Raw genomic sequence first — 18,619 nt, 5'->3', positions numbered from 1 at the left:
ATAATCTGAAATCATGTTTTTAAAAACAGGTCTTAATAAACAAGAACTTGATAGGAAGGAAACTATACTTGGGATAATCAGTGGACAGATATTTATTGCATTTATGAATGAACAAGTTTTTCTGCTCTATTTTTATTGTAATGAAAACACTCATGTTCACTGAGGTCTTTTAGAACAACAATGAAAAGAGTAAAGCTCTTCTGTAACACTGAGGTGACTCAAATAGCAATTGCTTGGGACAGATATTTCACACTGTGTGGCTTCCCTTAACCAAACACGGCATCCTGCAAAGAGTTCCTAAATGAATATGGCCATGGAATTATTTCTGAATCCATTAAGGTTACCTTTAAGTCATCAAGATACTTGGGGATACTTGAATTTTTTTCCCCGGGGCAAGTGTTTGCTTAAAAACAGTAGAGTAGGGATGCAGAAAGAAAACAAATGGAATTTGGATGGACCTTATTGTCAGTGGCCTGATATTGGCATGAAAGCAAAGCCTGACACTAAAGGGCACTGATACTCTTGAGTCACATATAAGTGAGAAGTATTTTCCCAATATTCTGAGATCCTGTTCAAGAACAACTGGTCTACAGTGTTTGAGTTCAAATGTCTTTAAATGTCTTTCACTTTTTCATTAAAATTTGCTTTAAAATATTTTCCATTATATATTTTTTTCTGATTACCTTTAACAAAATATGTATTTTAAATTATGAAATCTAAACTGGAGATAACTTTTGTTTTGTAATTTATTTTATGTGTAAAAGTTTTCCCTCATACCCATTCTACATCTCCCACGTAACTCCTCAGAAGTAGAAACAGTTAACAATTTGAGGTTTACCATTCTAGATATTTTTCTGTGCACATAGGCATATGTAGAATGTATAATTTTATACAACAGGATCTTTTTTGTCTCTCTCTATATATTGTCCTGAAACTTTCTTTTTACTTATATATGATGACCATATTTTCATGTCAGTACATATAGATCTGCCTCATTCTTTTAAAATAGGTGTATGACATAATACATTTGAGTATTTCCCTATTGATTGGCATTTAGGCAATATCCATCTTTGAAATACTACAAATGATACTGCAAAGAACATTCTAGATGCACCTAAAGATAAGTACAGAAAGACTCGCATTTCTGTAGGGTAGAAAATATGTAGAAATGCTGGGCCGAAGCATTTAAGATTTGTAATTTTCACAAGCAATACTAAATTTTCTGCTTCTCTTTGATTATTAGTGAGGCTAAATGTCTTATCATAACTACCTTGGCCATTTGGTTCATCTTCCATGACTTCCTACTTTTTGTCCTTTTTATTTTGAATTTGTAGAAACTCTTTTTACCTCTGCGTTTAATAACTTTGGAATCAGAGAGATCTGAATTTGAATCCCAGTTTTGCCTCTTTCTTGCTAGATGACTGGCACTTTACCAAATGTCTCCAATTCTCAGACTGCTTATGTATAAAACGAGGATAATAAAAGTACACATCTGATAGTTTTTATCTCTTTAAAAAATTTTTAAATTGACAAATTAATATTATATATATATTTATAGTATGCAACTTTATGTTTGGATATATGTATACATTGTGGAATGGCTAAATCAAGCTAATTAACATATGCAAGAAAAAATGGTAGTTTTTTTCTTAAGTCTTAAAAATAACACGGTGATTGTAAATTTTTAGAATGGTGCTTGGTACAGAATATGTGTTCAATGAATATTATTTGTTCTATACATTGTGAATACTTTTTCTATGCTGTTAGTTGGCATATTACTATTTTCAGAAATTATCACCATATAGAAATTTTATATTTAGATATAGTCAAGTCTTTCATTCTCTCTTTATCTTTTGGCTTTTGGGTTTTGTGTTATGTTTATGATTATAACACCTAGATTATAACAAATATATCATCTTGTATTTCTCCTAGTATATCAATATTTGTTTCTGAGTATGATAGAAGGTAGATATCTGTTTTGAATTTTCTGTCATTTTGACACTGATTTAAAATGCCAATGTTATCATATACTAAATTCTGATATGTTCCTAGACTCTTTATTTTGTTTCCTTAATATATTTATCCCTTTCTGTGTCAGTACTGTAGTACTTTAGCTATTTCAGCTTCATGGTATGTTTTGACCCTTGAAAAAGCAAGACCCTAACTCCTTTTAATCTTTTAGTTATATTTGTTTATTTGCTTATTACCTAGTTTGTGCTTTAGAGGCTTTCAGGGAAATGTCACCTTGTCTTTATTATAATTGCCTAAAATAATACTTAGCTCAGACTAGGCACTCAATTTAGGTGAGTTGAATAAACAAACTTAAATCTCATAGTCTTTTTTAACACCTATTTTTTTTGCTGTTTCTTAAAAATTCTTATTGATGAAATTAATCACGAATACAGAAAATAATATAAAACAAAAATATAAATACCCTTCTACCTACCACCCTGTATCCAATTTTCAGAAAGAAATACAATTCTTGTGCTTTATAAAATTATTTTTCCAGTAGTAGTAGCTTTCAAAGCAGTCACATTGGTAGAATCTTTATTTCTTTGTATACCATGGTTTGATAATGTTTATTTATATATACTATTTAAAATGACATTATTTACTCTGCTATTTGTTTTAGAAAGAAAAAATATTTCCTGGAACTTGCACCTTTAGTGAGTTAGAAGAATGCCATTTGAAGAAAATAGAGCTTCATTATTTCTCTGTATCTCTCAAAGAATCAGTAGAGATATTGAGAGGAAAAAGGTAGGTTTCACATGTCTTGCTGTTCTTGATAGTCGTTTAAATAAAGACTCTTTTTATTGTATTTATCATCATTTAACTGGAATGAAAAAAAGCAACTTTTTTCCCCTTATTTATACAGTTCTGTCTCATATAAATTTGGAATATTGGAAAGAAATTACTGGAAGAAAAGAAAATACTAGAAACATGGGTAGTGATGAAGCAAAGAATTTGAAATGCTTCACTCAAAACCCCTTGAACTGTGGAAAGGATGGGGAAGACAGTATGTCAAATGAAATCCCTAGGAAGGAATGTGAGTTTGATAGCTTGACCAACAGCATCAAAATGACCTGAGAACTTACTAGAAATGCAAATCCTTGGGCCTCACCTTAGACTGAATCAGAAACTCTGGGAGTGGGGCCAGCAATCTGTTTTGACAAGCTCTTCGGGTGATTCCATTGCTGATTAAAGTGAGAAAACCACCACTTGAGTACAGCAAGGAAAGCAGTGTGTTGGGATGACATGGAAGGTTTAAAAATCTGTCAAATAACAAAAAATCCTTGTCCCTGTCATCAACTTCCATGTCATGAGGATAAAAGGGAAGTGGGAAAAATTATTTGAGAAAATATAGTAAGACTGGCAGCAAATTGTAACTTTAAAAATTAGTAGGCACATTAGGCAAGCTTCTACCACACCTCTTTCTTACCCAGATTCATGCACAGAAACCAGGCTGTCCAAAGGACAGCCCTGCTTAATTAGATACTGAGGAACCAAAATTTTTCCACTCCCTCCCATCAGTCCCTAAGATGCAACAAATCAGTTTACATGATTGCTGTTCGGCAGAACCAGGCCAATCTGGTTTTCTACAGCTTGCCTATTAAAAAGTGCCTTTCACACCCTCCTGGGTTATGTACAAAGACCTTTGACCTTTTGTAGCTTAGCAGAATGATTTATTTGTGTCATTAGTCAATCTCTTATTTCATCCAAAATATTTCCATTACCTGAAATAAACCTGCAGTCCCAATGATGAAAGCTGTGTCTCTCCTCACTTTTAACAGTGGTGTTAAGTTGCTGGCAAGATACTCAGGTACTTAAAATTTTTTTTTTTTTTAAATATTTCTACTCATTACTTTTAATGGAGCAAAGCTAATCTTTGAGGAAATATTTCGGTCTTTTACTGTAAATATTTTCAAGCCATTTTCATAAATTGGGGGCAGCAAAAGAGATTCTCAAACATTATCTCCCACCCACTCTCTCATACTTCTCACTGGTATTCCAGTCTCTTATAACTCAACTTCCCTTTGGAGATCGGGGCTTTGTAATCCTTTCTGGTGGCTGACAAAACATGTAACAATCTCTCTGCTGCAAATTTGCACCCTAAATAACAGTAAGGTATGAAACTTAATAACTGTTAAATCCTTTAAGTTTGTGATGCTCATTCTCACAACACCATGTATATTCAGTATTTACTTGTCTCTGAATATATTAGAAACAACTATTTAAAATCCAAATCTCTGATGAGCTCAAAACAAGAGATGGGACCCTAATAAGTAAGTTACAGTAAGATAAAAATAAAGCCCTCTGAAAGAAAGGAAAAGAGATTGTTTTTCCTTCCTCATTTTCTCCCTCTGAGAACTGAACTATGTCATACTTCTGCTTTCTCTTTAAAAAGACAGAAACTCTTTATTCTTTAGAATTATGATGAAAATAAAGTTTTTAACTAAGGAACCAGTGACATGTCCACTTTTTCTAATTTTCCATTGACAATTAAAACAATGTTCTACCCTAGAGAGATGATGTCACTCTCCAGGTAATTTAAACCAAAAACAAAATAAACATAAATAAGCACACTGACTATTGGTATCTAACAATTTTGAAAAATATATCTGCTGGTATGCACCTATTATACATTGAAGTATCTTTTATAGATATAAAAATTATTGGTCCACCTTCAAATTTTATCTTCCCTTAAACTGGTGACCTTCAGCCACAGCCTCCTTTATGCACTGTAGGATCCTACTTTTCAGATCATCTGAAAAGCTTTACAAATTTAATTTATACTTCTATTTGTTCTAATGCAACTTTTATTGGATTGATATGTACAATGAATCATTTTAAATTTTATTTGATTTTTCTACTGAAAAGTTTATTTGCTGTGACCATGTGGACAAAGACATGAAAGACACATATCTACAGAATGGTGGAGGCACATTTAGATCAGTGGCATTTCTCAGCTTCTAACCATTACTAAAATTGTTGTGTGGGATAGTGAAGAGAAGGTTTGGGATTCATATAGAACTGTGGGTGAGTGATAACCAAAAGAAACTTGGGGGATGCAGATAGAATTCGTCTCAAGCTCCAACTTCATCACTTAACCAGATGAACTACTTTAACTCATGCTTTAATCTGAGTTGTAGTTTTCTCATTTGTAAAATGAGGATCATAATAATTGCAACAATAGATAGCAGTTATTGACTGCTATAAGCTTTGTGCCATGACTAAAGTTTTCCTACATTATTTAAAATCCATGAAATAATCCTTTAAGATAGAAACAATTCATTCCTAAAAGGAAACTGAGGCTAAGAGAGGTTGAATAATACTAATAAGAAGTATGTCCTGTTGCATTTCCTTTCTGTTACAGTAGCACTGTGTCACGGAATGTTGGGTGCAGATCCAATGAGATGCTGAATGTGAAAGCACTTAGTAGGTTGCAGGCACATGACTCAGCCAAAACTTAAGTGTTTTGTATTTGAACAGTGCTATTCTGTAAAAAATATGTTTATACACTAATAACATCATTTTCTTTCAAGTGTAACCTGCATCATTGAAAATTCCTTAAAAACCATAAAATGGTACTGAGTAGCATAAGGCTTAACCTTGGACACTCTTACAGAGGTTGCTTTGGGTACCACCCTTCATTCCCTAAGAGCATTTTTGCTTTTTCAAAAGAGCCCAGATTTTTAAATTTTCCAATTAATAAATACAATTCCTTCTCCGTTGTCCACAGTGTGAGGCAGGGGACATATGGTTAAGAAAGTTATAATTTTTAATTAAAAAAGTTTAAAACTATACTATCATCAACTATCACCGTCATTAGATAAAAAGAAGGGATATTTTTGATCCAGAAAAGAAAGGATATAATCCCAGAAACAAGTGTGATTCTTTAAATTGAACATACTTAATGGTAAGAAAAACTCTTAAAATTATCTTCTATCTTTTTATTTTGCTGCCAGACAGTGAAATCTCGAAACCCTGTCATGGATCAGCATGGATCATTAGACCACATTTGAGAACCACTGTTTTAGATTAAAAGCTGTTTGAGACCCTGAAAAATCACAGGCTGTTCAGCAAACAGGCCCTGAATAAGAATGTGTGCTCTGTCTTTAGTAGGAGTATAGGACTGCGATTCAGACCGTGAGCTCTGTAGTTAGGTATTTTAGGTTTAAATCCTACCTCTGCTTCTGCTTGTATGATCTTTATGTCTCTAAGCCTCATCATTTCCTGGAGTTAAAATGGATATAACAATAAATCAGGTAAGTCTCATAATAATGTGATTATTATGAAAATTAAATGGAATGATTCATCCAAGAAGCTTTATATTAAGTCCTCAATAAATGTTAGTTTTAAATTTAACTTAACACTATTATTAGTAATTATTATTTTTATTCTTATTTCATACGATTATTAATTTATTTAGCTTCTTTGATTTTCAGTCTTCATATTCTGTAAAATTGAGATAAAGTACCTAGTTTTCAGAGTTGCTGTGGAGCCTAAATGAGGTAATGCATGTTTGTACATAACTTGGCATGTATCAAAAGCCTGATAATAGTGTTAAAAGCAAAACATATACATGATTTTCACTTAAAGACTGACCAATATCTATTCTGAAGCTCTACTTACAAGTATTATAAAAAGGAACAACAGCAACAAAAAATAAATAAATGAAGACATTATAATTTTAAAAACACCTTCAGCTTGGATATGAATGATGGTAAGACCAGATATACTTGCTTTCTCTCCTGCATAAGCTCATATTTTCAGGTGTCCTGGACAATTCTAGGAGTCAACCATGGTGCATTTATCTCCCACACCTATTGCCCACTAGTCATCACTGCGGTTATATCTGGAACCCAAACCTCCCTTTTATTTAATGTGGGGCAAAATCTGGCCTGTTGGAAGATTCTAGACAGTGATGGAATGAAACAAACAGATAAAATCAGCCTGTATTACTCTAATCTTGGTTCTTCAATAAAGAATATCCTAACAATTTTCTAATTCATGGGGAAATTGGATAATCTAATGTAAGCAGTTAAGGTTTGAGATCAATATTCTTTCTTTTATTATTCTTAAAATGAGCTGGAGCAATGAAAGGGAAAGAGCTTTAGACTAAAGCATGTGCAAATATAGAACGTATGAAAAATTTAAAAACAGTAAACAAAAGAGCTAAAATTAAATTAGAAAAGAAAATAACCTCAAATATGGTAAATAAATTTAAAAATATCAGAGATAGTAAATAAAAGTCACTTGCAAAAGGCTGTGTAGCCTGAACATGGAAGTACACACAAAGTTTCCTTTGAGTATCAGAACAGATCCCTCCCATTGCACAAGTACACAGACTGCCAAGGTAGTCATCATATAGGGAAATGAGACCATTTCGAACACATGGAAAAGAGTCGCCATGCTCCAAAATAGATCTTGGAAAGTTTATCATTTCCAAGTGAGTGAATAGGAAACTGGACTATTTTTAGCCTAATTAAAATTCAATGTATTTTTTTCTTGCCATTTTTAGACCACTCTTTTTCTCTCCACATTATTAAAACCACACATACCATGGGTTTCTGACTAATTTTCATGTAAGTAATCAAAGTATAGTTTTGAAATTCTATTTAAAGCCATGTTTTGCTAAGAGTTGTATTTTGCATTTTGTTAGTAGAAATTGCACCTTTAAAACAGTAAAGTAGATTAGGTTTTTGCATTTGACTCTAATTTTTATGAATGGGATGTCAACCTGGCAAAGCACAATTTCCCTTTTGTGTAAACCACAATGCAGAGTGGAATATTATAAGCCTGAGTATATCCCATGACAGCTGCAGAGGTTAATATTTAGAATAAATAAGAAAAATCACTATTTAATTTTCTTGACTTTCTATCCACGGATCTGCTGCTCAAAGGCACACAAAATGCAAAACTGAAAGACATTTTATATCCTAACAACAGAGCTTTGGCTGTCATGCATTTATAATGAGCACACTTCCCTTTTCTGATCTACTTACATACTGGAGTCAGACCTCCTTGGTTCATTTCCGAATCCATCTTATTAGTTGCGTGTTCTTCCGTAGGTTACTTACCTCTCTGTTCTTCAGTTTCCTTGTGAGTAAAAGCATGCAATAGTACTTACCTCAGAGGGTGGCTGTGAAATTAAAATATATTAAAATCGATAAAAGGCATAGAAAATTACTGGCTCATAGTAAGTACTCTGTGTTAGCTATTATTACCATTATTGCTATTATTGAAATATTTCAATGTCTATTTCATATCCGAGTTTTCTAGAAAGTTTTCACAATTTACTTTTTTTTAGAAAGTAGAAATTATACATTTCTGGGAATCAGGGATTGATCAAAGTTTCACACTGGTGTCTGTTTAGATTATATTCCAATCAGTGTCAACACTATCATTTAATTTCCGAGAATCTACCAGAAAGAGAGTACTTTAGGTACTAAGTGGTGAATGTGTGGGGAGGGCACAATGCTGGCGAGCAGGTCAGATGGAAGGTTGTTGGAGTAGTCCAAGTGATAGATGACAGTGGTCTGCCTACCTTAGAGGCAGTGGATATTAAACTTTTAACATGCTAAAGTTTAGTATAAAGCTTCTTCAAGTTTAGGAATAAAGACTCAAACACATTTGATCAAAGAACATATCATTAATATTGATAATACACTTTTTTTTTTTTGAGATGGAGGTTTGCTCTTGTTGCCCAGGCTGGAGTGCAATGGCACTATCTTGGCTCACTGCAACTTCCACCTCCCAGGTTCAAGCAATTATCCTGCCTCAGCCTCCCAAGTAGCTGGGATTACAGGCACACACCACCACCCCTAGCTAATTTTTTGTATTTTTAGTAGAGACGGGGTTTCACTATGTTGGCCAGGCTGATCTCGAACTCCTGACCTCAGGCAATCCACCTGCCTCAGCCTCCCAAAGTGCTGGGATTACAGGAGTGGGCCACTGCACAGCCATTTTTTTTTTTTTTTTTTTTTTTCCTGAAGGTAATCAGTGTTTACTTCACTATGTCCTACTTTGCAGAAAGGCGTTTTAGGAATAGGGTAAAATAAAAGTAATTAATTTTGAAGTAGGGGCAATGGGGGTTGAGAGAGATATTGTGGAACGATTCAAACAATGAGGCTTTTCCTTGGGAAGGCCAACTTCTAGAATAAATGTGAATGCTATATAAAATGGTAGGTGTGGGACAAACTAGGAGAAGGGGAGGGGACATGAGAGACAAGTTCTGCCTCTTATACAATGTAATGCAGAGCCACTCTTATTCATGTGTTTAACTGTCTTTGAGGTCATCTATAAGTACATTAATGCACATATTTTTCTGCATTCACTTATGGCTCCCTGCAGCTTTGTAGTTCCTTTAAGGAGAGCACTAGATGTGGAGTCAGAAGGCTGGAGTTCTCATGGCAGAAGTATTACCTCCTGGTTGGAAAATACGTCATCTCTGCCATGGTCTCCTCTTTAATGAATGCATTGGGCTCCTGAATAATAATAAGGGTAAAATATTAGTTATCAAGAAGATATATGGCATTACTTCAAATACTAGAAATGCCTCTTTAACAAATTAAAATGCAGACCATAGCTTCCAGTTTTGATATTTGTGGACTCCACATTGCTACTCTTCAAATATGCCCAGATATTAATATTTCAGTAGCTGAGAAGAAACGTTAAGTTTCTCATTGACCTTGTATTCACTAAAATAACACATCTAATTTGAAGAATATGTATTTTCCTCATGGGATGCAATACAATCGTTTTCATTTTGAATGGGAAAAGAAGCAACCCAGTAAATTCTTATTTTTTTCTAAATTGGCCCTCGAGCAAGGATCATTCACCACTTTGCTGGGATTTTGCTTTAGTGCCACCTTTGCAGTCTATGTGATGTTAGTAATGAAAAAGTGGTCTAATATCATTCTGTCCTTTCAGTCCTGTAGTAGGCCCAGGGAAGAAGGTGCTAAAACAATTTGCATTGCTATGTACCCTGTGCCATGAACTTCTGTGAATCTTGGACTAAAGAGATTCCATTCCAATGTCCATAAACACCAATGTTTTCTATGATACATCCTTATACTTGAAAGAATTCTGTCAGTCAGACTTAAGGTTAGAAACAAATAATTAGGCTGGAAGTTGGATTAATTAATGGATGAGTCAAGTCAATTTAAAATTTAAATTTGGCAGCAGTACAATTTTCCTTTGTTTTTCCCTTGTTGCCTGTGTTGACTTTATGAACACCTCACTGGAGAAGAAATCTCAAAAAGCAACGCTTTCTTTAAAAATTATTAATATTTGTGAACTTGATTCCTTCTTTTTCCCTTGTTACCTGTGTTGACTTTATGAACACCTCACTAGAGAAGAAATTAGCTACTCAAACAATTTAGGATTAATTGCTTTCAGGGCTTGGATCCACATTGGGAAAATGAGAAGGAAAAATGTTTTTTGGGTTTTTTTTTTTCTTGCCTCTAAGAGGCATAAATACCACCTAAGTAGCTCCAGCCTAGTCCTAGAAGCAGAGGAGAAATAGAGGCATGACTTTGTGATTAAGAGAGCAGAGGGCTGTAACAGTTCTGCATGATTAAACTGAATGCTATGTTCCGAATATGCGTGCTATGTTTTAAATGCTCACTAAAGAAAACCAACTCAAACCCAAAATAGAAGAATGGATGTTAAGAATATGAATGAATTATTGGTTTGGAGGAAGTACTACAGATAAATAGCTTAAAGCTCTGGGGAAACAGCTAGTTGATACCTTAAAACAAGAAAACTTTAAGCCTCAGTGTGGCAAGAATCACTGCAGGAGAAAAAAAGAACTCTATTTACGGACACATTTAGGGAAGTTTTAATTCATTTCTCTAAGAGAAGAGAGAGTCTCCTGGATGTGCTGGGACAAAGAAATAAATGATAACTGTGTCCTTTGTAATCTGGTAGAGAAATAAGAAAAAATAGCAGGTAGCTATCTACAATACAAAAGGGAGATTAAACCACCATAAAACAAGTATAAAATGGTATAATGTGTGATTCAAAAATTGCTATATTTGTCCTGAAAAATTTATCGATGCAACTTTTTTTTATAACAAGGTTTTTCTTTTTTAATTATACTTTAAGTTCTAGGGTACATGTGCACAACATGCAGGTTTGTTACATAGGTATACATTTGCCGTGTTGGTTTCCTGCACCCATCAACTCATCATTTACATTAGGTATGTCTTCTGATGCTATCCCTCCCCCAGCCCCCAGCCCCCGGGCAGGCCCAGGTGTGTGATGTTCCCCGCCCTGTGTCCAAGTGTTCTCATTGTTCAATTCCCACCTATGAGTGAGAACTTGCCGTGTTTAGTTTTCTGTCCTTGTGATAGTTTGCTGAGAATGAAGGTTTCCAGCTTCATCCGTGTCCCTGCAAAGGATATGAACTCATCCTTTTTTTGTGACTGTTCTATGCAACTTTTAAGTACACAAACAGTCTGGGAAATATTTGGTATATGCATAAATACTAGAATTTCCAGATCATTATTCTTGAGGGCAGGGGCTTAGAAACTCATTTTTTTCCCCAATACACTGTCATAATAAAGAGATTGAGAAAATTATGTCAATGAATGCATAGCAACAGAGAAGAATACTTTACATAATACATGAGTATTTAATATATACCTATATATTCATACATACAAAAACACACAGCTCACATGCGCAGGACCTCTGGAAACTCTAAAATAAGAGATATCCATCATGATATAATATGACATCTTGGTTGCGGGAATTAAACGCTGTCCAGGAAAGGCTAAAAAGAAGGAAGCAGCATGTAAGTTAAGCTTTAGGAGACTGTACCTTTCAAAAAGGGAAAGTAAAGTAAGGCAGGTGTCTCAAACTGATTGAAATTATTGTGTACAATCAGTGTCTCCATTTCCTCACTTCACATTTATTTCTCGACCCCCACCCAACTCACGATTAAAATTGCTCTCAATTAACTCCAATTGTGAGCTCTCAGTCCTTGTCCCAGTTGATGATCTACTGGTAACATCCCGCATGAGTGCTCGCTTTCTCCTCCTTGACTTCCATAAAATTACATTCTCTCTCCCTCTCTCTCTCCCTCTCTCTCTCTCTCTCTCTCTCTCCTGTAGTCTTTCACCTCTGTCTTTTTTTACAGGATTATTTCCCATTTCCCTTTAAATATTTGTGTTTTCCAGGATGTTTTACTTTTCTTTTAATTTTCTACCTTTTTTTTCCTGTATGTTTTCTTTCTTTATTCCCTGTTTTTACTTCTCCAGAGATAATATGCTTTATTCCTATGCTGTCAGCTGAAGTAGATTCACTATGTCTGTTAAATTTATATTTCTAGAACGAAATTCTCTCTTGAGGCACTAATTTCTATATCTACTTCTACTTAACATCATCACATGGATAAGCCAAAGACATTATTTTTTTTTCCTCCAAATTCAACTATTTATCTTCCCTCTCCAAAATATTCCTCGTCCCGACTTGGTGAATGACATTACATCTCTCTTATTATCTATGAAAGAGGCCTGGAATTCATCATACAATTTTTCTCTTTCATCTCACCTCTAATTTCCATAGTTCACCAAATCCTACAAAATCTACCTTTAAAATAATTTCCTGATTTTTTTTTCCCTTTTCTATCTCCAACAAGGAGGCCTAATTGATTCTTCCCTCTGTCACTGCAGCAAGACTGCAGGTGTCCAGTTAATCTGTATCCTTCCTTTTTTCAATCTAATATGCCTCTTATTTTTCCACCAGAGTGATCTAACAAAATGGCAAATCTGATTATTTCAGAAACCTATATTAACTCCTTCAAGGACCCCTATCTACTATCTTCCCAATAAAATGCAAACCCTTTAGTATGGTAGGCATGCAAGCTTCCTTGTGTATAATCTGTGTCCTTTAGACCCTGCTGGGGCAACCAAAATACCTGTGGTTTCCCCAAGTCACCATGTTGTTTGAAGCCACAATCTAGTGTCCTGCCTGTAACACTTCATTTTTTCCCCTCCTTATCTAGCTCATTCTGTTCTGTCATTTCAATGCTGAATCATATCCCCTTTAGGGTAACCTCCCTAGAAAATTTCCCTGATGCCCGGGTTAGGTGTCCGGTTAGACACCCTCACGGCATTTCTCTACTGGAATACATACTACAGGGCTGTATAATGTTTGTTGGTTTGTCTGCCTCTTCCAGTCCCCATGAAAGCAGGATCTGTAATCTGTCACAATATCCTCTGACTAGGACATAATAGGCACTTAGTGCATATGTATTGAGTTTTAAAATACGAGTTTTAAAAGCTATTCAGACGGAAATTTGTTAGATGTGTTACGGGAGAATGATTAATACATTTTAAGGATGGAAGAAGGTAAGATTTGAAATGATGAATTCTGAACTACCGGAAAAATAAAGGGCAGGGAGTGAGACTAGGGTTGCAGCGAGACATGAAAACCAAAGAAAAGCAGCTCTGCAATGGAACCATTGATGTAAAGGGACACACACACACACACACACACACACATCGATTTTGAGGCAGAAGAATATAGACTGAGGTTGACACGCAAGGGCACAGGGTTGAAAGTAAAGAATGGACTCCAAATCAGGAGTCAGTTTTTCTAGTGTAACTACAGCTTCAGAACTAAAATTAAGGAGTTGTTGAGGTTTTCTACCTGACTTGGATAGGAAAGCTAAGCTAGGATTATACCATGAAACATCTTAAATACTGGGCTGAAGAGGAGTTCTAAGTCTTGCCGTCCTTGGACAATCACTGAACAATTATGGACAGAAGGGGACAAAATTAGAGATTAGAAAGCAAGTCTAACCATGTTGTATAATACTGAATTCAGCACAAAAAAACTTAATGTGACTGAATATCAGGAGAATAAGTATTTTATTAATGATAACAAAAACTTAAACTAGAGGTGTGGCAGTGATACTTAGAGGAAGAAATATGTAGCATCCATGGGAAAATCTGGAAGTAGCCTGAGACTTGATAAGAGAGAGGAAAAGACATAAATTTTACTGAAATAGTTAAACATAAATTTTAGTGAAATGGAATAGTCAAATATTTCGCTGAATCAGGTACTTTATTTCTTTGAGAAATAACTCCTTGGGTTTAGATTATATGTGTTATTCTGGTACAAAGAATACCAATTTATATGCTATTTTTTCAAATAAAGCAAGACTTTAATTTTTAACAAAGACAGAATCTTATACCTCAGGTATCCCCTGGTACCCCGGAGGTACCAGGCAGCTGTGCAGAGCTGCAGGCATAGGCTAGGAAGTGCCGCCAGCTTCAGTGAGATGTATGTTGCCTTGCCAACTTGTATTATAGATATTTTTCTGTATTCTGTGATCCACACTTTCTTCCCTGAAACATTTTTTTTTCTTAAAAACCAAAACAAAACTACATTCTAATCAGACAACACTGTTTCTGAAAAGTCAATTCCAGAAAATTACTGTTAGAAGTATTGAACAACAGATACTGATAACATTTTTTCTACTGATTCTTCTCCAATGTTCTATCTTCATGATTCACTTTTAACATAAAAATTTAAAGACCTCAAACCTCTCCATATTGCTGTTTTTCTAAACATATAAGGGAAGCCAGAAACATATGTTAATATGATTTTCTGTGTTTTGATACCAGAATTGCAAACAAGTTAGTATCATTATGAAAACACAAAATCTTATCACTTGGTTTTATAACACTCATTATATGAAGCTCTAGAAGATCACATTCACACTGAAAAGCACGTAGTTGTCACATAAATGATGCTTTTAATTAAGTGAAAGATCCATACCTGATTGGGATGATTACTTATGTATTTCTCATTCTCTACCAGACACGACATCCTTGAGGATGGGGATATGACTTATTTGTCTATGTCTCTTCAGGCTTAGTGCAATGCTCGGCATATAACAATCAAAATTTTTTTGAATGAATGACATTATAAAATATATAACACTTATATAGAATTTACCATGCACCAGACACCTACCCAAATACTTTACAAATATTAACTTATTTAATTCTTATTCTACAAAGAAAATTGAGGCACGGAGACGTTACATTATGTGCCCAAATCACACAGATAGAAAGTTATGGAGCCAGAAGTCAAACTCAAGCAGAGCTGTGACAGAATTTGTACTCTTAACTTATATTATCTTTAAATAAATGCTGCTGTTAAGTTGTAAAAAATACAAATATGTATATCAATATGTAATGTAATCCATCATTGAACTTAAAAAGACCTGGGTTCAAATATATTTTTAATTTACTTGGTTCGTGGCTTTGAGCAAGTTCATTAACCTAATGGGTCCTCAGTTTCCTCAAACATAAAATCATAATAATAGCATGTAACTCACAAGGCTACTCTTAGTTTAAAACATAATTTTTATAAAAGTACTAGATTATCATTAGCACCGGGTATATGGTAGTTAGTGTGCCAAGGGGAATGATGCTATTTTTCTCTTTCTTCCCTTTCGAAAGGGTATGTATTTGTACCTTACACATCATACAGATCTTAAGCAAAAGGAGATGAAATTGTACGTTTCATCAAGTATTATTTTCAACATCTCTCAAAGCTAGAGTTCATTTACTAAAGCATTTTCTGGTTGGGCAGATCAACTTCAAACTCAATAGCTTGTTTTCTGGATAAAAAATGTTTTTCCGAGAAGCTGTTATGGTCTAAATATCTAACATCAAATATTAAAATATTTTTCTTCTAATTGTAAGATCAAGTTATACATATATATATATGTTTATACATACATGTTTCTTTTTTAAAAAGAAAAAACTATTTGATCAGCAATATAACAAACAGCATTTATTTTTATCAAGAGCCTCCAACATCAGTGAGTTCTACCAAGTCTGGTGGAAACCCTCTTGGTCAGAGGCTCTCAGTCCTGGTTGCGTACTACAATCACCTAAAGAAATACATCAAATTGCAGACCCTTTCCACAGATACTCTGATTTAATTGCATTGGGATAAGGTTAGGCATCCGTATTTTTTGAAAGTTCTCCTATTAACCCTAATTTGCAGCCCGAGTTGAGAATACTGGTTTAGATTATCATTGAAAACATTACCCGTCTCCTATTTCCATCTCACTTGGACTCTAATAAAAACCAACAATAGATATTATTTTCATTCATGTTAACATTGACAGAGTCTGAGAGGTTCATCAAGAACAGAATTGCCATGGCACAACTAAACTAATAGTTAGCTCCCTTTCTTTAACTGATTAGAGCAAATGCTCTCCATCCACCATCAATCATTACCTCCGGTTTCAAAATGAGAAACAGAAGCTGTATTTATATCAGCTATTTCTTTTTAACTTTGAGAATCATGAAACAAAACAACTCCAAGATTATTTATATGTTCTTATAAACTAGTTATAATGAAGATTACTTGTTTACTTATTGTGTTGATGTAGTCAGTGAATAAACTTAGAACATTTTAAAATATGACCAGATATTAGTCTTGGGCTATAGTTCATAAAATAAGCTACAGGTTAGAGGCATTCAACCAGAACAAATCCCGGCTAATGGATGTTTTGAGCTATGTTGAAATATTGAGTAGAAATGAGTTCCCACTGAGAATATCAACTTAAACTGTAAAAGTTTTACAAATCTAATCACCTTAGTTTCTCTTATAATACTAGTGTATAACCAGCAATCTCAACTTTTTAAAGCTGAGTTCTTGTACTACTGAACTCATAGGCTAGCAATATGCTATTAGAAATTACACTTTATAAATTCCATAACACTAAAAGCATTCCTACTTTGTCCTTAATGGTAAGCCAACTGGTCAAAATACACAAAATATTTGCTTTCTATGATCATTTAATACAGACTTAAACTCAGACACTCTATAATTTAAAGATTAGCTTTAAGAACTACTTTGTAAAACTTTGACTTATTTTGAACATTTCACTTTCAATCACCGAATAATTTAAACAAATAGCCTCACACAGATAACTTGATTCTGGTTAACCACAGCCAGGAAATAGGGTCTCCTGAAGATCAGCAAGTGGAACACTGCCTTCTCTTCTTGCAAATATCACATAATATTAGGTTAAAGCTTTCATATAAAACTTTGCTTAGGTAGATTTGCTAAATAAAGTTGGTATGGTAGTTTACTAATCTCAATTGTATTGTTGATTTTTGGCTTGGACCTCAAGGACAATGAATGTTTTGAGAAAAGGAATTAATTTGTCACAGCTTTTCTTGATGTCTTTCACCCAGACTTGGGAAGAGCATCATGAAAAATAGTACTCTTTTGGAAACTATGCACACAACATATTTTTCCTAATAGGTGTGAAGAATGGCTGCTATGCATAAATGATTGTTGGAAAATAATTCTCTGTAAAACATGACCTAACAAGCAACTCCATTCACTACTGTGCTCATTTCCAGTATCCAGAACAACCACGACACATCTTATAGATGCCGGTATTATCTGTTTGTCAGTTAATAAACACCCTTTGGGAAAATTCACAACTTTATCCCCCGTAGTTTTCCTACTCAGTAAGTTGGAGAATAAAACTTTTGAGGGAAAATTGATATTAACAACATAGTAAAAGTCACAAGAAATCAAAAGATTCTTCAATACGAAACCATAAGTTGTTGGCTCTTCCCAGGACACCTATTGTTCTTTTTTCTTTATTAAGGGTAAAGTAAAGCGTCTGAGACCTAGCTGACCCTACATGAGAACCTCAAGCACCACAATCAAACCGCAGTTCTATAATTAAAAAGCAAGGTGCCTATCGCCCCTGCACTGTTAAACATCCCTTGGACACCCCAAATCCTTAAGTCCCGCTCATTTCCAGACCCTCCTTACCTGGAATTCTGTCACTGGGCCGCCGGGCACAGCTCAGTAGAAGCGAAGGGCGTTCGCAGGTGTGGCTCCAGGGATTTAGGAGTCCAAGCTTCAGCGCCCGTCTCATGGGCAGAAGATGTCAGCCGCAGGGTGAGGTGCGGACGTGCCCACCTCTCCAACCCGGGAAGGTCGCCAGTCGCGCGGCGCAGCCCACCCAGAGACTGGGCGGCTGGCTTTCCTAGTTTGACGTGAGAGTAAACTGCGTTAGTCTCTGTCCTCCCTCTCCGCCCCTCTCCTGGTTTTTTGACACTTTAAATCTGTCTTAGTTGGTTCAGACCCAAGTCTAGGTTGTATTATCAGCTAAAAGACCACTGTTCTTTCCCCAGGCTTGCTTTCTCCCTTCCTAAAGTCCGGGAGGCTCACCTTCCCGGCGCCTTCCTGCGCTCGCCCAGCTGTGAAGCTGTGCGCAAACTTCTCCTGACTTAAGTCTCAATCCTCGCCTGCGCTCCCGCCCCACCCCCGCCCGCCTCCCGACAGGCGGCAGACTAGGTGGCAGCAGAATTGATGAGAGTCAGCCCCGCCACTCCCGGACCCCGCCGCCCCAGTCAGCCCCCTCCTGTCCCAGGAGAGGGAGGGGAGAGCTGGTGAGCTCCGTGCGCCTCGCGCCAGCCCCCGTCGCCCCAGCCCGCGAGTGGGGTTGCGCTCGCGGCTGCTGCCTCGCTCCAGTCGGGGCTGGAGCTCACTCTGCGAGTCCGGGAGACTAAAGCGCCGCGTAAACACAGGAAGCAGGCGAGGGACCCGAGTTAGA

General features: G+C 35.6%; 1 protein-coding gene across 2 annotated transcripts in view; it reads right to left on the bottom strand.

The window, feature by feature from the left end:
- Positions 1-18,273, bottom strand: part of CALCR (calcitonin receptor) — a 161,433-nt gene extending 143,160 nt beyond the window's left edge. Inside the window, exons 1-2 of one of the 2 annotated variants that reach the window (XM_011998260.1) lie at positions 18,235-18,273; positions 17,833-18,049 (exon numbers count right to left, since the gene is read on the bottom strand). In XM_011998260.1, the coding sequence (XP_011853650.1) occupies positions 17,833-17,938 (106 nt within the window). In that variant the 5' untranslated portion in view covers positions 17,939-18,049; positions 18,235-18,273. Of the gene's footprint in view, positions 1-3,734; positions 4,025-17,832; positions 18,050-18,234 lie in introns of those variants that run through there. The other variant, XM_011998261.1, reaches the window with a different exon arrangement.
- Positions 18,274-18,619: the final 346 nt, after the last annotated feature.

This window comes from Mandrillus leucophaeus, unplaced genomic scaffold (assembly GCF_000951045.1).
Source record: "Mandrillus leucophaeus isolate KB7577 unplaced genomic scaffold, Mleu.le_1.0 Scaffold565, whole genome shotgun sequence".
NCBI classification, from domain to species: domain Eukaryota; kingdom Metazoa; phylum Chordata; class Mammalia; order Primates; family Cercopithecidae; genus Mandrillus; species Mandrillus leucophaeus.
Note: the sequence above shows the minus strand (reverse complement) of the source record. Positions and strands in the feature narration are given on the sequence as shown.